The sequence below is a fragment of the Spathaspora passalidarum genome, assembly GCF_000223485.1.
Source record: "Spathaspora passalidarum NRRL Y-27907 unplaced genomic scaffold SPAPAscaffold_2, whole genome shotgun sequence".
NCBI lineage: Eukaryota > Fungi > Ascomycota > Pichiomycetes > Serinales > Debaryomycetaceae > Spathaspora > Spathaspora passalidarum.
Window position 1 is genome coordinate 499,005 of NW_006767426.1, and position 20,397 is coordinate 519,401.

Here is a 20,397-nt window from a genome sequence, read left to right on the forward strand (position 1 = left end):
AATTCTGGTTTTGAATGAATTTGTTCGCATTTCGAGGTATCTTGGAAGTCTATTAAACAATCCTTAAGTTCAATTTATAAATGTTAAATTTCAATGTGGTTCACCTGAGTGTTATATGTTCAAGCTGGTATATCAATCCGAGCGTAAGTTAATCTATTCTTGTCTAATTTTATTCACGTTATTTTTTAATGTGTTATGTCTTTGGTCTTTGTTCTTTTTCATTTGGAAACGTCATAACATGTGACGGTTTTGGTTTGGTGTTTAATCTTTGGTTTCTTTGGTTATTTTTGGTGCTTGGTATAGTCCTTTGGTTATGGTTTTGATATTTCTGCTAGTGATTTTAAAGTTTAATTAATCTCCTTTCTCTAACTTATTCCTCTCGTAGCCATGTAGCTAATGTTGACTCTAAATCTCTTATCTGCGATATCCACGTATATAGTGCAGCAGATGTATTTAGAAAGATTTCTAATCAGTGTTGTTTCACAAAATAGACATCCAACGGTCTTGCATTAGAAAGAAGGGTAACTACATTATAACCAACCTAATCTTATAGGTTTGGGGAACAAAGTCCAGCTCCGAAATGGGTAAACTACTTCATTTCTTTTTGAACAATTTCAATAACAACTCTTTCACCCTTGGAATCATGATTCTTAAATCACGTTATCCAGGACAATAATAATTAGAAATTTCCATGAGATTATATATTGATCCGTATCCACCGGTCTTGACTTTATCATCGGTCATGCATTTAAAGAAGTATTCTGATTTATTAGTAATCCCTTCGCTATAATTGCTCTATTTTCTCTTTTGATATCGTGAGAACTCTATTCTCAGACGATACCCTGCCTAATTGGAACAAGGATCTCAGAACGTGGTAGCTCGGTTAAATACTAACCAGATCTAAATTTACAAATTTACTACAGGTTTAACTATGTCAATTTATAACGATTTTTATGTATTAAATACAAAATTTGTGTAGATATAAACACCCACCCTATGGTACATGGAAAAAGAATATATTCCTAATCCCACATATTCTTTTTGTTGTTGATGTTGTTGTATGGTTGGTTGGTTGGTTGGTAATATAAAAATGACCGTATATTATGATGATTTTTATTAAAAAAAGTAAACGAATTAAAACCCAAATCTCTTATGCAAAATAAAGTATAGGATATGTCTAATTAATTTACTTTCTTCTGAAAGAACAACCTTCAGTCAACTTAGCCTTACCACCGGTTGGGGTACATAAAACGGTAGAACAAGAGTCACAGGTGACAGCAGTTTGAGCATGACTGAAAACAGTGGTGATGTTTAAACAACCTTGACATTTAACATCCATGAAGAAGGATCTTGGGGATTGAACCAAGGTCTTTAATTTATGTTGTTGAGCTTCAGTAGCTGGAGATGGATGTAATAAATCTTGAACTAAAACCTATAATTGTGCGTTAGTATAACGTTGTTGTATACAATTTCTGTGGCTCACGAAGGGAGGGGTTGACTTGATTTTCCATTGTTGGGGGAGAGGGGGGGAGGCGATTTCAAATTCTTTCATAGCTCACGCTAGCTGAACAGTAATTCGTACAATGGTTGTATCATTGGGTCGTCATTATTATCGATATATTATGCCTTGAATGCATCCACACTTTCATGTAAAGGATCAATCATATTCACCAATCTTAAAAAAAATTTTCCATAACTCATTCCAATATACTCATCAATCGAACACTACGATATATATCCAGTATAATACGGTTGATTATCTTCCATATGGTCTTTCTATCATCATATCACCCTTTTCTCTTCGATTACTACATGGTAACGCTGAACATACCATTTTGTCGTGATCAATCTAATGTAAAGAACAAGTTTAATCAGCTCTGAAAATTTTTTTTTCTTTTCGTTTTTAATTGAAACCGCTTTCCTGCTTAGAAAATTTTGCCCTGTAAATTTTTTTGCCATTGCGGGCGTGTACTTTGGTGAGAAATAAACAATACTGGGGGCGGGTAACCACAGATTTTAAATGCCGGCATAGCAGCAAAAAGAGCTTACCATTGGTCACGTGAAATTTGTGACTGCTATTTTTCAAATAAATTATTTCTTTTTGTATATGATTTTGCAGTCATTTAAAATATACTTGTCAGTGGTAACGATAACCGGAACATGGACAGCACTTTATGTATTAATTATAATTATCCAAACAAACATTCTTGTAAATATGTATTCAAATTCGAGTTTTAGGATAAACCCTAGAATGATATCAACCATAAGTCTAACTCTATTACTATAGTCTATGTCCTCTCACACCACTAGTGTTGTTGGTACAAGAGTCCTTAGTTTGTTTGGCTCCATTAAATTCCAAAGTTTGATGAGCTTTCGTCTTTCTCACTTCTCCATACGCAATCACCCATTTAGATTTACTTGAATTTAAAATTAAGAGAGACAAAACAAGTGTATATTCAATCAAAACAATAGCAAAGACAATATGTAAAACAAAGATCAAACCTATAAATGTAACGAGACCAACATCATCACCACCACCAACACCATCACACCGTAATGATCTTGCACAATCACCAGCGATAACAACTCAAGTTACTACTTTTGTTTATATATATTTTATATAAAAAAAAATTTTACTAGAAAACACCATTAAATTTGGCCATCATAAACTAAAACCACAACCAAAAAAAATATTAGACAATATAAATCAACAACCTAAGAAAACTTCAAAAACCAAAAACAAGAACGAATATTCAACATAGCATCCTTCCCATCTTATCATCATTCGTTCGTTCAATAGCGACATTTTTTTTTCTCTTTCTTGTATCCTATAAACCCTTATATAAGTATATAAAAGAGTGAATTTTTAACATGGTTGCAAAAAAAAACCATTCTAAAAAAGATTGAAGAAAAAGGAACTAAAAAGAACTGAAGGTGAGTGAATGAGGTAAAAAGGGGCAAAAGAGGACTATATAAATCTATATATAGTAATAATAATACGTTGATTATTTCCTTTTTGGTTTGGTTTTATCTTTTTCTTGTTTGTAATTTTTTGTCTATATATACAATGGTGGCTGTAGTGGCAGTTTGTATTTTTCGTAATGGCAATGTGTAAGTCATGGGGTGTGGGGGGTGGAAGTGAGTGGGATGAATTGGACGAATCGTTATCAAATTCTAAGAATGATTAATAATATAAAAAAAGATCGGATGACCCAAAGTGAACGTAAACAACAAAAATATGGTCGGGGGTGGGGAGGTGAAATTGATTAGTGTACAGATGCAAATAAAAGCCGGGGAGGGTGAGGTTGTGCCTATGTTGTGGTGGTCAAAGACAGTAGCCTTATTTATGTGCTAATTTACTTTCCAGTCTTCTTAGGCTTTCTTGGAGTTGCTCCTGGTCTATTGTTAGCAACATTTGAAGGAGGATATCTTGGCTTTTTATCAGCTGGCTTTAAAATTTGGAAAGAACATAATAAACTTTCATCCACTGACATCATTGCACCAGCATTATCAAATTCCCCACAATAATTAGGAGCCGAAAACAATGTTACCAATTGTCTTTTTGAGAAAAATTCATAACCGTCTTCAACAACTTGATGGGCACGACAAATTAAATCCATATCATGCTTTTGTAAAAATCTGCTGACCACATCAGGACCAAATGTAAAGGAAACACCTCTGTCGTTTTCGGACCATCCGGTGATATCCTTATCTGGATCTGACCATAATAAATCACATAATAACCCTACGTCAGGGATATCGGTTGGTCTCATTACTCGTCTAATTTGTTCCATTGAATTCAAATCTGGAGATAATCCACCATGCATGGTAAAGATCTTTTCATCAATAATGGCAGCAATTGGTAAACAGTTGAAACAATCAGTAAATGTTTTCCACAATTTAATGTTATATCTTCTTTTACATTCATCATAAAAACCATAGATACGATTAATGGATGCACACTCGTGATTACCTCTTAAAATGAAAAAGTTTTCAGGATATTTGATCTTGTATGCCAATAAAAGACAAATGGTTTCAAGAGATTGTTTACCACGATCGACATAATCACCTAAGAACAAATAATTTGCCTCAGGAGGAAATCCACCATATTCAAACAATCGTAACAAATCGTAATATTGACCATGGATATCTCCACAAATCTTTATAGGAGCTTCCAATTCTAATAATATAGGTTGTTGGATGAAAATTTCTCTGGCTTTTGTACAAAGATATCTGATTTCATGTTCCAAAAGGGTGACTTGTTTACCAGGTCTAGATCCTCTGACTTCTAACAATCTATCAACAATAGAGTCGATATCTGCCTCTTGGTGTTCGGTTGACATATTTAGGTATATCTATAATGTGAATTTATGAGGTAAATTGAAGGGTAGTTGTTTGCCTGGTTTAAGGGGTAGGGATTGGGTAACGTGTGGCAATAAAAACAAGGAGGCAGTGCGATATGAAACGAAGTTGTGGTGGACTACTGTTGTTCTTTGTTGATGGGTTTTAAGACGTATTATCACTTAATAAAAGGTGGGTTCCGTCTTGGCGTGTGTATATGTGTGTGCGTTGACAAAGGGGTTGAGGTAATTTGCTGTTTCGCCCGTTGTTGTTATTTGTAAAATTACTAATGAGTTATAAAAGGAGGAAAGTGAGGGAAAAATTAAAAATTTTTTCTGCTGTCTTTTTTTGTTTCGTTTCGTCCAACAAAAAAAAATGTTCATCCAACTTTAAAAAAAAAAACCGCTTACAAAAAATGTCGCTCTGGTTAAGATACCCCCATAGAGACAAACTAAATGGGAATAACAAGTAGAAAGAATAGCTGTTTGAGATTGGCTAATTTGCGTGCGCGCGACATCCAGCCGACAAACGTCATTAGGTAGGCTTATCCTACTCATCGGTTGTGCCTTAGTGTTTGCATGTGTCATGACATCCTTTTTCGTGTGTGTCGTAATTCCACAATTGCATTGTTTCAATTGTGCTGAATTATTTTTTTTTTTCTTCTCCATCGTCATATGCGCTTTTTTATTGGCCAATTTTGGTTTTTATTTTTATTTTTCCTATTTTCGGAATTATTTTTCACCTGATTCCTTACCACAGTCACGTGAAATGCGTGAAATTTTGAAGAATTTGTTATCTTTTTACAGACCGCCAGATCCTCGTTTAGAGATAGTCATTTTGACATTTTTATACAATATGAGGCATTAAGGGGGTTGAGATTGGAATGGGAATGTTGGAGGTTAGTTTTATTTCGTTAGAATGTGTTTAAGTAATAGTACAGGGGACGACGCATAGGCTTTTATTTCTTCCTGAAATATTTTGCCCCAACCTTATCTGAGTAAAAATTCTAGCGGTTTTAAGTTTCCTAAAACGCGTGGATTTCCAGAAGTTTCACCTTAGTACCCCACCTGGTACTTACTGCGTCCCATTTCTGATCTTCATTCTAGTGTTTTAATGTATAGTTCTACTAAATGTAGCAAGTATGACCATTTCTTTCCACATCTCTTAATGTAGCATGTACGCTTCTAAGTCTCGTTCACATCTTCAACCTGATTGCGCTACCAATTGACATCTCCACACACAAGCAACATTTAATACCCGATGTGGATTTCGTAAGCACTGTCAGTAATATTATAACCGCTTCTCCACATGAATAAAGCACCTCCATTTCCAAACAAATACAACATTAGATTAGTAGCAGCTAACGATAGTAAGTCATGTACAATCTGCTATAAGCCTTCAACTACTGTGCTCGTTTCTGACAACCAAGCTGATTTCTTTTATACTTGCCCTCAACACTTGCTTGATGAACATTTTGCCACACCTATTCAACCACAATCATATCTCGATTTAGTTAAACAAAAGGAGGAATTGGAAGCTAAAAAGACACAACTAGAAAAAGATATTGAATTAGAAAAACCTTACCTTTGGAATAAAGTATCTGAATATTGGCAAAAATCAGATAATAAGAAAGAAAAGCTGAAATTTGAAAAGTTGAACGACGAATTAAAACAAGTTATAGAACAACTTTCTGATAAGCAAAAGGAAGTTAGTGAGTTTAAGTTCAAGGTCTATAAGTTGAATTTGGATATTTATAAGAATCGATTAATGTTGACTCAAAAGAAAAAGTATCAAAAAGAACGATATGAAAAGATGCATCTGGAAGGCTTTTTCCCTAGTGCTCCAAAAAATGATATAGCTTAGGTTATATCTAAGGCTGCATATTCAAGTACCTGGTCTCAAGTGCAATAGCAAGCTTTTGTCAACAGTTCTTGGTGCGGGTGGAACATTCCCCTACAGCAAAGGTGCAATATTGGTCTAGCAAAGTTTAAGTGATCATAATTCGTAGCTAATTTATTAGAGTTTAGTTGATGTGGAAGCATTAATTGTTATATATATGAGCCGGGCTCGAATTTGAATTTGTATATTACCAAAATACTTCCTGACATAGCTTTATTATTTATATTTTTATATAATTAGTATTATATATAACGTCATCTATTGTGGATTTACAACTTTTTCATCGATCCAGTTTTCCCATTTTTCAACCTTTCCTTTCAAAACACTTCCACCAAAGAAATCCATATTACCTTCTAATTTATCAAATGAGAATTTTTCATTAGGAGATCCAATAACACTCAACCAAAATTCACGTAATGATTGTTGATTATGAGCATCATCTTCATCATCCTCTTCACTAACTTTATCGATTCCTGAAGTCTTGTCAATATTTGAAATTTCATTATGAATTAATTTATCAATTTCTGTAGTCAAAATACTTTGAATTTTATGAATTGGCACGGAATCAAATAAATCAGTCTTGTTAACAGCAAATAAGAAATCAACCCCAGTACGTTTTCTTTCGGTAATGGGCAATAAATTATACAAGAATTTAACGATATGTTCAACTTGATCAGGATCATTGAAATTCACCAGAGATGAATCAATCATATAGACAATTCCCTTGATATTTTGTAAAGTAATATCATTAATCATTAATTTTTCAAACAATTGATTATACTTTAAATGTCCTGGATAATCCACAATTTGATATTTCTTACTAAATGCTTGAGTAGCCAATGGGAGTCCAACTTCAGTAATATTTGGTTCAAGCGACGACACAGTTGGAGTAACAATATTGGTGTTTTCTCCTGTTTGGTCCATTTCAAGCAATTTATAGTAGAAACTTGTTTTACCGGAATTATTAGCACCAAGGATTAAGAATGACGGTTTATAATATGGAGATCTGGAACTAGTTTTGATATTTTTAATACCACCAGATTGGAAAAAGAAGATTGCCAAGATTATAACGAACCCAAGAAGGGAGGTTATTAATGCGATTAGGACGTAATCCATGGTGGTCAGTGGATAGGGCTTGCGTGGTTTATTGACTTGGAAATTGACAGGTTTTTTTCTTGATCAGACTACTAAATATTGCACGAACAATTTGGTGCGTGAGGGAAAACAAAGGAGTTTGAATTCGTTTTGTGTGATGGGCAGTCATTTCGAACCCCGTAAAATAAGGTATTTGATTCTGCTTGAATTCCAACGTGCATCTTACTGTTAAATTCTCAAAGGATTTTCTCTCACTAGATGAATAATTTGTTGCGCCAAGTCTTTATTTATAATTTTGTAGTTTGCAACCAAAATTTATATGAAATTATGACATATCAAACAAAACATAGAATGGCAAAACTTTAAACTTTGATAAAGAATAGTCCTTTAAATGTTTAGATATATGATGAATCAAGTTACAATTCAACTTGGTTGGTATTTAGTGCAGATTTTGTAATACTTGTCTTGCTGTTTCTTTTACTTACCAGCAGAAAGAAAATTGATAGCAAAATTCCGCACACACAAGCAAATATAAACAAAACAAAAAAAACTTACAACCAATTTATTATATCACTTGTAAAACTAGCTATTCTACTTGTATTTACAACCACTAACAATGGATGATCCATTTGAAAAAGAGCAAAACCTCTTACGTGCTAGAATAATTAGCCGAATGGTAAGTATTTACTGTTTCTCATAGCTACATTGGTAATGTTTGATTGTCAGCTATTTGATCCAGGAATACTAACGCAAATCTAGGAAACACTTAATGAATCCATGGCAACAATGAATAAAAACCTTCAAGAAATAAATCGAAAGAATTTAGAAATTGAGAATGTCACCAGAATGTGGCTGAACTACATGAGATACTCTGATCAATTTTCAAAAGTTAATGAAACTCCATCTGGACAGACAAGAGCTCGAGAGCAAGAAGAGCAATAGTGTTAGTAGTTGCTGGTCATTACTACTTGGCTTAACTAGCCATTATACTGTTGCTGGTGAAAGTATCGCTGGTTGGAGTAGCGCTGATGTACCATGAAACATCAGAGGAAATATCAGTCCGGCCATAATAGAGAGAAATCTTGATTGCATCGCAGATTACTAAACACGCCCTTTCCCCCAAGTCTTATTGTTATATTACATGAAATAAACCTCCATTGTATATCATTTTATATTTTAAACTGGCTATAGTACAAATTTATTTAATAGTATTTCAAAACCCACACATGCATGTTCCAAACTTTTGCTTTTTGCTTATATTGCGCTAGTACCAATCTAGTTTTGGGTAGGTAATAAACCGAATCTCTTCTTTAAAGTAACTCTTTGTCTTGAATATTTATCATCAGGAGAAAATCTAGCTGGATGAGCAGACTTGGTGATTTCACCATCTTCAGTGATTTTCTTTAAGGTGTAAATTCTCTTGCCTTCGGCGTCTAATGTGTACATCAAATGCATGGGGAATATGTGTGATTATCAGTATAACGTTGGTTCGAAATTAACTATGTAGTTATAAGAGATGAGATTGAAAATACAATTTTTTTTCAGGTACTGCAACGACTAATTTTTGACACTTGACACACGACCTATTTCTTAATGCGAATCTCTTGGTTGTTATTGCAGTTAAATCAGGATAAACTTTTTAATTGTATTCAATTGAATCGGCTTAGATGAGGTTGATATTTGACGAGCTGTTTTGTTCTTGAGTTGATGTGTTGATCCTTTGGTTGGTGTTGAAAGTGTGTGTTTTACTAAAGTGGCCAGTATACTGTTGAGACTGCGAATCTTCCACACAAACAATAGCGAAAGCGAACAAAAAAAGCAACACGTAATTCGGACAACTGAATCACCCAATAACGCTACGTACCATAGAACCAACCTATCACTATCATAATGGCGCCACCGAAGAAAGATGCATTTGCAGATTTGTTCCAGTCAGCCACAAGTTCCAACAATTCATCCAAGGTAACTAGTTTACCGTTGTCAGAACGCCAACGATTACAACAATCTCAACAACAGTCACTTTCAACTTTAGGTTCTGCCCATTCCAGCTATTCCAATTTAGGTGCATTATCAGGACAAACGAGTAGACCATCTACTCCTTTACAACCAAATAAGAAGTCATTGGCTACACCAGCAAACAATATCCAGACACTGTATAGCCATTCAGGATCAGCTTCACCTGCAATGCAAGACGATCCTTTCGCTATATTCTATAAAAACAACCCAGTTTCATCAAGTCAGCCAAATATGAATGTTGTATCAAACGAGAAACCTGTCACAACCCCAACCCCCCAAACAGGCTCTCAAGTACCTAAAATTGGCGAATTGTCATTGTTGGATGATGAATTCACAGACGTTTTCCAATCACCTCCACAAGCAACTATAATTCAACGACCAGCTTCTACTAATCCATCCACGAATTCCAGCCAGCCTCCAGACGAACGGCCAGCATCTGTAGCTAGTGGTTCTAGAAGAAGTGGCAATAATGATCGTGATTTCATTATTGCTGAACTAGTTGACATTGGATTCCCTATAGAATCAGCCAATGAAGCTATTGATGCATGTGGGTTGAATTTACAAAATTGTGTCAACTATATCATGAACACAATGAGTGGAAGATCAACACCAAGTCAACCAAGGCAAGACAATGACAATGTCTTGGGGGCAAGACCCGAGGGTATAAAATTTAATGAAATTTCATCAGGATTGTTTAAAGGGGCCAACAAGCTTTTAAACATCTCCAGAAACACGGTAATGAGAAACTTAGAACAGTTTAATAACAAGGAAAGAAATGTGCCTAATTGGATGAAAAATCAAGACCAGTATAAAGCCGATGCCATTGAAAAGAAAGTAGGTGGCGAAGATTATGGAACTGATGAAGATAATATAGATCAACAGGAAATCGAACGTATTATGAGATTACAAAGAGAAAAGAAAGAAGAACGAATTCGGGAAAGATACGGTAGTGGAAAGGGTCAAGTATTAGGGAATGGTTCAAGATCGGAATCATCCCGAGAACAGCTGGAATCGCCTGCACCACCCCGTCCTAGACGTCCTGTTGATGCACGGTCAGAAGGCCCAACACCTCCTGAACCTCCACGCCCTAGACGTCATACCCAACCAAGAACTGAAAGTCTAACACCCCCAGTGAAAGCACCAAGACCCCACAGAGAGCCTGAGATATCCATATCATCACCATCACCTGTCGCACCTGCTGCTCCCGCACGTGAAAAGACGCCCGAAGTAGATCTTCTTGGATTATCTTCTTCCGAGGCAACAACTAATGGTAAGGCTGACCCAATCAGTAACCTTAGAAATAGAGCACCACTTAATCAGTTTGATGAGACTGACTATAATCTTTCCAAGACTAAAGCATCTGAAGCATTCAAGTCCGGAGATTATACCACTGCATTAGAAGCATATAATACTTGTCTTTCAAAGCTTCCACCCCTGCATGAACTTCGAGTAATCATATTTAGTAATTTAGGTGTGGTGTACAAATTGCTGGGACATTTAAAAGATAGCTTACAAGCGGTTGATTCAGGATTGGAATTAATTGACGAAAAGGAAATCGATTCTAGTGCAAGTATCACAAGCAAGAGTGTCAAGTATTGGTATATGAAATTAATTCTGACTAAAGCTGAGGTATTGGAATTATTAGAAAGATATGAATCAAGTTTGCAATTATACAATTTATTGATTCAAAGGTTAGGAACTAAAGACAAGAAAATCATGGATGGAAGAAGACGAGTGGATAAGATTGTTAACCCTGAAAATCATATCAAAAAGCCACAACCACAAAGACCAAAGACTGGTTCTTCAGTACCAACTCCTTCTGCCACCCCTAAACCGGTACAGCAGGAAGAAGAAGTAGATACGTTGGTTAAAGACAAGATTGACACCAAGATACAAGCCTGGGCCACCTCGAAACAAAATAATCTTCGTGCCATGTTGACGAATTTAGACGAGATAATCCCAGGCAAAATCAATATGAAACCAGCATTGAGAAAATTATCCTTGAATGACTTAATGTTACTGAAACAGGTTAAAATTCAGTATATGAAAGTAATTAGTTCCATTCATCCCGATAAGCTAGCATCACAATGTAAAGGAGATAAAGAAACCGAACTAATCTGCAACGGTGTCTTCATTACTTTGAACAAGCGTTGGGAAGCATTTAGAAAGGAGGAAAATATATAGAAATCATAGTAAATAGACTAATACAACCACTGTATATATCACGTGTCTTGTGACATTTGTGTATCCAGTTTCACCAGAATTGATGTTTTCCATTTAACTTTTCAATACATTGGCAGAACTTTCAAGGAAAAGTTATCCAATTAAATGCCGGTATTCTTGGAGCTTGTGAAATTGGAATAGACTGTGAAATTTGGCAACAACACACTATTTGCCTAATTCAAAATATGTGGCCCGTCAAATGTAACATCAAAAATTGACGACATCAGTCGAAAAAAAAGACAATAAAAGATACCACTGAGTAGTTCATAAACGGGGTTTGCATAGTCAGGGACCACATGGATCAAGAAGAATTAGAAGCATTGACAAAGACATTACTGTCAATTTACAATTTTCACAAATATCAGATTGAACAAATTGTCAAACCCCGGCTTTTGAAGTATCAATCATTGACTGAAGAGGAGAAACAGTTGGTTCCTTGGTATACCAAACACACTGAAGATTTGAAAGAAAGCATTGACCTCAATCGACAGTTTTGCCAAAGTTTGGCTTTGACCATTGCTCAAGACTGGAATGTGGACACTGATGTCCACCAATGGAGTTCTGCCACTGGCCATGAATATGAAATTGTATCTACTACATTATTACAATTAGTCAGAGATTGGAGTGATGAAGGCAAGGCAGAGCGGGAATTGAATTATGGCAAAATCATACACGAATTAGAATTGTTATTTCCGGATAAGTCATCCCGTAAGGATATCAAAGTCTTGGTGCCTGGTTGTGGGTTAGGTCGTTTAGTAATGGAATTGGTACTTTGCGGATTTTGGACCCAAGGAAACGAAATAAGCTACCATATGCTCTTAACTTCAAATTATATTTTGAATCATTGCCAGTTTCCTTATTCAAATTCGGTATTCCCGTTCTTATTCAAGTCATCCCACTTAGTGAAGCGATTATTTCAAGTTAGACCAGTTGCTATTCCCGATTTGTCCCCTTTTGTGATTAATGAGCTACAAACCAAAGAGCCAGAGATTCCTTATCATGACTTGATGTCGATTACTGCCGGATCATTCATAGACTTATATGGACTAGGACTGGCTGGTGATGCTTCTGCGACCCCATTTCAAGAATCTAATGCTAATAGTTTTCTGGTGGTTGTGACGAGCTATTTTCTTGACACGGCAAGCAATATCATTGACTATTTGAAAACAATCTATCATTGCTTAAAAGAAGAGGGATACTGGATTAATTTTGGCCCGTTGTTATGGCACTTTGAAGGAGACCTAAATCTGTACCAACAAGAAAACGGGTCAATTAGCATTAAGAAAGGATTGGAATTATCAAGAGAAGATTTAGTCGAATTAATTAAAACTATGGGATTTGAATTTATTAAACACGAAAGTAATATAGAAACTAGTTATTGTCGAGATATCAAATCTTTAGGCTCATTTACATTTAAATGTGAATTTTGGGTCTGTCGGAAAATCAAGGTTTAAGATATTGTAAATCAATTGGACTGCCAATGGTGGTAACTTCATCATAAAGCAAGGTGGTTAAGAATTCCGAGACCAATTCACCTCCAAGTTCTTGTCTGATATAATTACCAGCTTTTTCAAATTGGAATTTTGGAGAATTATAAACTTTTTGTAATTTTGCAATTTCTTCATCCAAAATCTCACCCACGTACTTCGGAGTTAAGGCTTGCTTAGTATCATCCAAGAAAACCTTATTTTTACACCAAGTGTACAATTGCAATCTTGAAACTTCGGCAGTGGCAGCATCTTCCATCAAATTGTTTATTGGAACACACCCCACACCTCTAATCCAAGATTCGATATAACACAAAGCAATATAAACGTTAAGTCTGATTCCTTCGGTAGTAATCACTCCTCCTTCAATCTTGGTATTTGATAAATCTTCGGCAGTGACATTTTCATCGGGAACAATATGTATTTGATTTGCAGTAGGCATATAGTCATTAAAGATATTATTAGCAATTGGAGCCAATGCCGGATGGGCGATCCAAGTACCATCATAATGCATCTTAGCCTCTCTTAATTTGTCTTGGGCCACTTTATCCATGGCAATTTCATTTGCTTCAACATCGTTCTTGATGGGAATAATTGCAGCCATTCCTCCCATAGCATGTACCTGTCTACGATGACAAATATTGATTAACCGTTTGCAATAAGCTTCCATGAATGGTACTTTCATAGTGATCAAGTCTCTATTGGGCAAAGTGGCCGACAGTCTGAGGCGTTTAATCGTGGAAAAGATGTAATCCCATCTACCACAGTTCAAACCGGCCAGATGTTGACGTAATTGATAAATTATTTCTTCCATTTGGTAAGCGGCAGGCAAAGTTTCAATCAATACCGTAGCTCTGATTGTACCTCTAGTTATACCTAATAAATCTTGAGCAACATTGAACACATCGTTCCATAACTTTGCTTCTAAATGATGTTCCATTTTAGGGAGATAGAAATATGGACCAGTGCCATTTTCAAGTAATTGCTTAGCATTATGATAGAAGTACAATCCAAAATCCATAAGTGAACCGCTTAATGGTTGCCCATCAACAAGTATATGTTTTTCATCCATGTGCCAACCCCGTGGTCTGACCATCAAAGTTGGGGTGTTAGTATCCCAATTAACAGCATAGGTTTTACCATTGGTCTTGTTAACAAAATCAATCTGATGGCGAATGCAGTCATACAAGTTAACATGGCCATTTAAGATGTTTGACCATGTTGGAGTAGAACTATCTTCAAAATCACACATATATGTCTTCACAGGAGTGTTCAAAGCATTAACAATCATGTTTCTTTCTGGAGGGCCAGTAATTTCAGTACGACGATCAATTAAGCCTGGTGCTAATGTAGGACCAGTCCAGGTTGGGTCATTTCTGATTTTAGTTGTGAACTCATCTTTTAAGAAATCAAGTTTAGCACTATTGTCTAAATCACGTTGCAAATTCATGCGATTTTGTAAAAGTTGAAGTCTGGTAGCATTGAAGGTACGGTGTAAAAGTACCACGAAGGAAAGGGCAGATTGGGTAAGTATATCTGCTTGAGAAGTTTTAGATTCATATTGAGCTTGTTTTTCAACTTGAGCCAAGACCTGTACTCCATGTAAAGAAGTGTATAACGAGTTTGAAGTTGTCATTCTTTTTAGTGGAGAGAGAAAGAAAAAGAGAAAGAGATAGAGATACAAGAATGTCAAATATAGTGGTATTTATAGGAATGCCCTTTCCCCCCGGAAACCCACAACAGAAATGCAAAAGATAAGAGTCAAAAAAAATAAGCACTCAGTTTCGGCTCCGAAATCTGGAGCTTCCTGAAATCAGATCATTTGATTGTCAGTAAAGCGATTTGAGTCATTTTGGACATGCGTTTCCCCGGGCTTATCTATGCAGAATTTCTTTTTTCGGAGTACTGTTTTTTTTGCGAAACTCCGAAGAAAAAAAAGAAGTCAAATAGTTTAAGTTTGACACTGACTGTTTGATAGTAACAAATATTTTTACTCAGGATCGGAATTGCCACGGAAGGAAATATTTTATTATTACTACACAAAATAATATTGATGACGTTGTGATATGTCCGTTCATCCGTTGAATAGGCATCGCCCCATAAGAATGACCTATTTTTACATTGGACCAAGTCCTAGCCGTGTACAGATCCCAGCTTGGATACGTAAATCTTGAAAAGCCCCGCACACTTGGACAGCAACTGCTGGCTGGATTTACATCCCATTCTGAATCAGAACACGTTATGTCCCTGTATAAACCATACTTCTTGACAAGCATCTGATTTTCAACCACAGAAAATGCAATTAGAGTGACGAACATTCCCAAACATGGAATCTACAGTATAAAGAATGACGATTACGTTTTACCTGAGATATTAGAAATTGAGGCTTGGAAAATATGACAAAAATGAGACAATTCCAATGGGACCAGACACGAAAAGTGCGGATTTTCCGGCAATTTTGGAAGAAAAAACTCTTAGTTTTAATACCTATCATAATAGCGTTTTGACTCTATGATCTCTTTCAATGTGTTGTATTGCATAGTTACGATAACATTACATTGAAAGAGATCATAAGTTTTTTTTCTGGAAGTTTAATTTCACAGCCTATTTCCATGAAATTCCCCCTAGGATTACTTTCAAATAATAAGATTTTCATAGATCATATAATAAATTTCCATTTTTGATTCATCTTGGGTCATTTTTATAGTATAATTCGTTTTACTCATCTCCGTAATTCTATAGCGATCTTGTTATGCCATTATTGCTATAAAAACCCCTCAACTATTGTTGTATCTATTTCAGCAAAACCCTCACCCAAAACTTCAACATTTTTTGCAACAAAAAATTATTTTCCCCGATTTTGTCTTAAAAAAAAAAATAGAAAGTACACATTACTTTTGACACACACAGGTTGTTTACAATGAATTGTACTGAAATCAATTGCAAGCAATCAATTTCAACTTAGACTAATATCAATTCCTTACTTTGTTCATAATCTAGAAAAAAAATTTAATCAGAAGTGTATTCATTACCAAATATCAAATTTAATCAAGCTAGACAACAAATCTACTAACTCCGTTAAACAGGTCTCAAAGGAAGTCACATACTAACATGTTAGATTTAGCCTATAATTGCTTATAATGTAATAATATCTGATTTATACAACCAATGGACAGCACGGTATACTAGAAAGGCACTGATATCCCTTCAGAGTGGATTGGTACAGTTGCTGGGAATGTGTTCTGTGATTAGATAAACATGATTACATATTTTATCATATTTCTATTAAGAGATCAAATATAAGGATCTAATACTTTTGAAAATATGTTATCGACTCTCACAGGGTTTTGATCATACTAAATTATTACAGTCAGATTTAGTTGCTGTTGGTGTTTTAGCATGGTTTCTTTTCATTTAAATAATATAAATGTGTAATTGGTTTAAAAAACCAGGAAATGAATAGATATTTGGAAGTTCATTGTTGAATATTACCCTGACCAAGAAAAAGTAATACTACTAGATCCGGAGACTTTGCTGAAAAGGCTATTTTTCCTGATTTCAAATATGCTCCTGTCGTTTCTAGTTTATCATCCCGTCCCAGACCAACTAGTCTTTGCCAATGTTACTACAAAGACTGATACTTCAACTACCAAATACACTTTTTTGGATAGTTTTCTATACTTTGGTGTTTTGAAGCTGGAACCATTGAATACGGAAAGTCTCAGTGGTATCATTGGCAGAGACTGGATGGAATTTTCGGGGTAAAAAATGATTTTATATTTGGGTCTTACTCACTAATCTGGCTGCGAAAACATAAAAATTGCCCCTGAATTCAAGTTTTCTTTCCTGCCAGTTACAAACACTTCAATAACATTTCCCTCAATTCACACCAATAAAATCTTATTACAAGCCTTTTAAATTTACTGTTTGTTACACCTTTTCAATCTTTTACCATTTCACCATGGGACCTATTAATCCAAAACCCTTTAATAGAGTTTTTACTAAAGTTGCAGCCTTACCAAATACCAATTCTAATTCCAGTAACAATCAACCAACCATTTTCACTGGCCAATCATGCAACACCCATGACAAGTTCTACTTTAACAACTCAAAATGAAGAAAAGTTATTTATTTCTTGAAGAAAATAAAATGTCATTCCACAATGAACAAAAAATACCCCATTGTTATTATCTATGCTCAAAAATTAGATAGTAATGTATCAGTAGTTCCATGTATTCCTTCCATTCTAAAATTTAGAAGTGAACAGGAAATATTAGCAGAAGCTGCTGGCTCATTACACCATGTTGCTGGCACCACAATTGACACTATTATTGGTGACGAAGAGAGTCATGTCGACCCTTCAAACTTCAGATATTTACCAATTGTTTCGGACACCCTATTTATCCCTAGGTTTGATTTAGTTATTGAAAAGAAAGTTAACATCAAGGGTGTTGTTTAATCAATCCTATACTAGTTTTTTGTGTTTCTTCAGTTGCCGGTACTCCTCCTGAGAAAGTTACCACCGAAACACTTGTCATGAATAAGCACAAGAAGAAACCATAACACATTCATCGTGGTTTGATTGTGAACGCAGATCCCAAAACTTCACCAGTAGATTAGAAGAACGCAAAAAGAGCAAAGGTGAAGCTTTGGTATTTGTGTTTACAGTCGAAGCGTTTTTGAAAAAAAAAAAATCGTTATGGTATAAAACCACCATCAATGTTTCAATGGAAAGTTTTTTGGTGAGTAGTTAATTTTGTTTGACATAGAAGTCTCACCCAATTAATTTAAGTCGCCCATAAAGTTGTTTCTCCTCCTTTGGTATTAAGTTCATAGCTCCAGACCTGGTCCAGAAGCCACATATATATATAATTTGGTTCATTTTATATCTAGTGTATATTGTATTTAAAAAAAAAGACCCATGTATGTGTAATACAGGCAATATATGCAGTGAAAATGAGAATGGCACATTCAATTAGGTTACCGGAAAACTGTACAACTATGCTCCCGCTATAGTATTGACTTAGATATATATATATATATATTTTGTAAGTATTCGCATCACTGTACGATCTTGCAAGTGGAATCATATGCATAGGTATGTATATATGTCCAATTCATGTAGTTGTACAAATGATTGCGTTGATGGGCATACGTTTCACGGTCAGTGTGACATTGCCTAATTGTCTAGCTGCAAGTTAAAAATTTCAGCCGGAGGGTACACTTCACTACGGACAGAGCGTATGTATTTTTTTTGTTCTATAAACTAACTAAAGGTTATTCTTTAAAATGGTTTGCTCTAATCTCTTGGAGACAACTTCGTTAGAATCGGTTAAAACACCTGCTAATTTCAAAATTTCACTAGTCTTGACCACAATTGAATCCCAATCTAATGGAGCCTTACCAACATTTTGATTGAACTTAACAGTCTTGGTCCATTCCTTGGCATCTTCAGCTGAATAATCCAAGTTAGTAGAAATATATTCAACAGCTTCATCAATGTGTCCTTGGTAATATTGGATACCTTGATTAACAGCAGCAATGAAATTCTTAATTTCGGTTTTCTTGGAAGCCAAGGATTCAGCATTGGCGTTAATAACCCAAGATGGCCATGGAGTATAAATTTCCCCAATTTGTTTAATTTCATGGTTGTCATAGTATCTCTTGGAGGTAAAATATTCCCACATGAATGCATCACTGTTTTTCAATTCATCACCGTCAGCAAACTTTTGATTAACTGAATCTCTCAAGTTTTTGAAATTACTCAAGATTGGGAATTCAGAAAATTCTTGGGTAAATTTCAAACTATGGGCCAACACAAAACTCATGATTTGCGATCCACTTCCAATTCTACTGATACCAATCTTCTTACCTTCTAATTGCTTGGCATCGGTCAATTCATCACGATTGAAACCGGTACTGATGGCCCATAAAAGTGGAGAAGATACATAAGTGTCAATTAGCTTGTACTTGTCGTTACCCTTACCTAAATCAGCAACAAAGGCTTCAGTTAACCCAATGGCAATATCAACTTCTCCTGCATTTAACAAGTTGATTAAACGACCGCTACCTTCAATAACTTTGACGAATTCAATGGACAAACCGTTGGCTTGGTAGAATCCTTGTTGTTGGGCAAAGAAGAGGGGGGTGGAGAAATGTTCTGGAATATAAGCAACCTTTAAAACGGACATAGTTGGTTATTGCAAAAGGAATTGTGGGTGGAAAACCCTTCCGACATTTTTCAATTTATCCACCAAAAAAAAAGAAAAATTACTTCGGAAATCAATTACATCATTTCAAAAAGCCACCTTTAATAACATAATATTATTGGATGGACACACAGAATTAAGACAGAATGAAGTAATATGACAAACAGTATATTCATTATATAATTAATACTCTTGTCTTCCAAGAGTATGTCGCACCATGGGCTTATACACAAACCACCAGTAAACCTTTAATCTAACAATTACATTTCTTAACAAGAACACAAATTTCTATTACCATTAGAGCTTGCATTTGTACTCAAATCAATTCTACCTTCATTATTATTTTGTTCTGGGCTAGATGCCAAAGAAGCAGCTTCAGGAATCTTGTTTCCGATACCAATAAATACATCATTGACATTATATGAAGTTTTTGCACTGGTTTCGTAAAATAATAATCCCTCTTCGGCAGCTAAATTTTGACCTTCTTCAACACTTACTTTTCTCACACCTTCCCTTTCTCCTTGGCCTTCGTCATCATCTTGTACTAAATCATATTTGTTTCCAACAAGAGCAATCGTTATATCCTTGGCTGCTTGTTCATGTAATTCCTTAACCCAATGTCTAGCCTTGATAAAGGAAGCTGGTTTGGTGATATCGTATACAACTATAGCAGCCTGTGCATTTCTATAATACATTGGTGCCAAGGATGCAAATCTTTCTTGTCCGGCAGTATCCCAAATTTCATATTTAATTGTTCGTTCACCAATGGTACATTTTTGAGTAAGGAATGCTGCTCCAATTGTAGGTTCTTTATTCTCTTGGAAGTCATTACTGACAAATCGTAACACAAGTGAGGATTTACCAACGGCTGCTTCGCCTAATAATACCAATTTGACTGATGTTGCTGGAGTAGGATAACTCATGATGTGTGTGCGTGTGTGGGGGGGGAGGGGGCTGTGCAAAAGACTATTTGTTTAAATCAGAAGATATATTAATACTAAATCAAAAAATGGGTAGGTATATGGATGCAACAAGCTAGATGATTGATGTTTTGTAGGTAGTATGTAATGACTGGGTAATTCGGTAGAAGAGTAGGATTTTTGTTGTTACTCCTTTTTAAAAGTGTG

The 20,397-nt window shown here is 35.4% G+C and overlaps 12 protein-coding genes across 12 annotated transcripts; 4 read left to right on the forward strand and 8 right to left on the reverse strand. All coding sequences in view use genetic code 12, as the record gives it.

Annotated features, from left to right (window-relative positions):
* Nucleotides 1-929: 929 nt before the first annotated feature.
* On the reverse strand, nucleotides 930-1,866 carry RPS27 (40S ribosomal protein eS27; the record flags this gene model as incomplete). The annotated part of the gene is given in 3 exon segments (XM_007373415.1): nucleotides 930-1,064; nucleotides 1,077-1,432; nucleotides 1,832-1,866. The coding sequence occupies 2 exon segments, from the start codon at nucleotides 1,832-1,834 to the stop codon at nucleotides 1,187-1,189; spliced, it is 249 nt and encodes an 82-aa protein (XP_007373477.1).
* A 1,490-nt stretch (nucleotides 1,867-3,356) lies between these two features.
* Nucleotides 3,357-4,343, reverse strand: GLC7 (type 1 serine/threonine-protein phosphatase catalytic subunit; the record flags this gene model as incomplete). The annotated part of the gene is made up of 1 exon (XM_007373416.1): nucleotides 3,357-4,343. The coding sequence occupies one exon, from the start codon at nucleotides 4,341-4,343 to the stop codon at nucleotides 3,357-3,359; it is 987 nt and encodes a 328-aa protein (XP_007373478.1).
* A 387-nt stretch (nucleotides 4,344-4,730) lies between these two features.
* On the reverse strand, nucleotides 4,731-4,934 carry SPAPADRAFT_59274 (uncharacterized protein; the record flags this gene model as incomplete). The annotated part of the gene is made up of 1 exon (XM_007373417.1): nucleotides 4,731-4,934. A coding segment is annotated over one exon (204 nt), but the record flags the coding sequence as incomplete, so codon positions are not given.
* A 705-nt stretch (nucleotides 4,935-5,639) lies between these two features.
* SPAPADRAFT_70142 (uncharacterized protein) lies at nucleotides 5,640-6,779 on the forward strand (the record flags this gene model as incomplete). Its single annotated transcript, XM_007373418.1, has 1 exon — nucleotides 5,640-6,779. One exon carries the CDS (start codon nucleotides 5,650-5,652, stop codon nucleotides 6,202-6,204), a length of 555 nt encoding a protein of 184 aa, XP_007373480.1.
* Nucleotides 6,499-7,356, reverse strand: SPAPADRAFT_48995 (Signal recognition particle receptor subunit beta; the record flags this gene model as incomplete). The annotated part of the gene is made up of 1 exon (XM_007373419.1): nucleotides 6,499-7,356. The coding sequence occupies one exon, from the start codon at nucleotides 7,354-7,356 to the stop codon at nucleotides 6,499-6,501; it is 858 nt and encodes a 285-aa protein (XP_007373481.1).
* Nucleotides 7,357-7,907: 551 nt separating this feature from the next.
* On the forward strand, nucleotides 7,908-8,838 carry DAD4 (Dad4p; the record flags this gene model as incomplete). Its single annotated transcript, XM_007373420.1, has 2 exons — nucleotides 7,908-8,011; nucleotides 8,095-8,838. 2 exons carry the CDS (start codon nucleotides 7,952-7,954, stop codon nucleotides 8,275-8,277), a joined length of 243 nt encoding a protein of 80 aa, XP_007373482.1.
* NOP10 (snoRNP complex protein) lies at nucleotides 8,611-8,790 on the reverse strand (the record flags this gene model as incomplete). The annotated part of the gene is made up of 1 exon (XM_007373421.1): nucleotides 8,611-8,790. The coding sequence occupies one exon, from the start codon at nucleotides 8,788-8,790 to the stop codon at nucleotides 8,611-8,613; it is 180 nt and encodes a 59-aa protein (XP_007373483.1).
* A 2,007-nt stretch (nucleotides 8,839-10,845) lies between the features above and the next one.
* FGR32 (Fgr32p) lies at nucleotides 10,846-11,741 on the forward strand (the record flags this gene model as incomplete). The annotated part of the gene is made up of 1 exon (XM_007373422.1): nucleotides 10,846-11,741. One exon carries the CDS (start codon nucleotides 10,954-10,956, stop codon nucleotides 11,533-11,535), a length of 582 nt encoding a protein of 193 aa, XP_007373484.1.
* An 84-nt stretch (nucleotides 11,742-11,825) lies between these two features.
* Nucleotides 11,826-14,715, forward strand: SPAPADRAFT_148110 (S-adenosylmethionine-dependent methyltransferase; the record flags this gene model as incomplete). The annotated part of the gene is made up of 1 exon (XM_007373423.1): nucleotides 11,826-14,715. One exon carries the CDS (start codon nucleotides 11,871-11,873, stop codon nucleotides 13,026-13,028), a length of 1,158 nt encoding a protein of 385 aa, XP_007373485.1.
* On the reverse strand, nucleotides 11,828-14,707 carry SPAPADRAFT_59277 (malate synthase; the record flags this gene model as incomplete). Its single annotated transcript, XM_007373424.1, has 1 exon — nucleotides 11,828-14,707. One exon carries the CDS (start codon nucleotides 14,695-14,697, stop codon nucleotides 13,018-13,020), a length of 1,680 nt encoding a protein of 559 aa, XP_007373486.1.
* Nucleotides 14,716-17,927: 3,212 nt separating the features above from the next.
* SPAPADRAFT_59279 (uncharacterized protein) lies at nucleotides 17,928-19,263 on the reverse strand (the record flags this gene model as incomplete). Its single annotated transcript, XM_007373425.1, has 1 exon — nucleotides 17,928-19,263. The coding sequence occupies one exon, from the start codon at nucleotides 19,250-19,252 to the stop codon at nucleotides 18,332-18,334; it is 921 nt and encodes a 306-aa protein (XP_007373487.1).
* Nucleotides 19,264-19,418: 155 nt separating this feature from the next.
* Nucleotides 19,419-20,371, reverse strand: VPS21 (Rab family GTPase; the record flags this gene model as incomplete). Its single annotated transcript, XM_007373426.1, has 1 exon — nucleotides 19,419-20,371. One exon carries the CDS (start codon nucleotides 20,191-20,193, stop codon nucleotides 19,540-19,542), a length of 654 nt encoding a protein of 217 aa, XP_007373488.1.
* Between the last annotated feature and the right edge of the window lie 26 nt (nucleotides 20,372-20,397).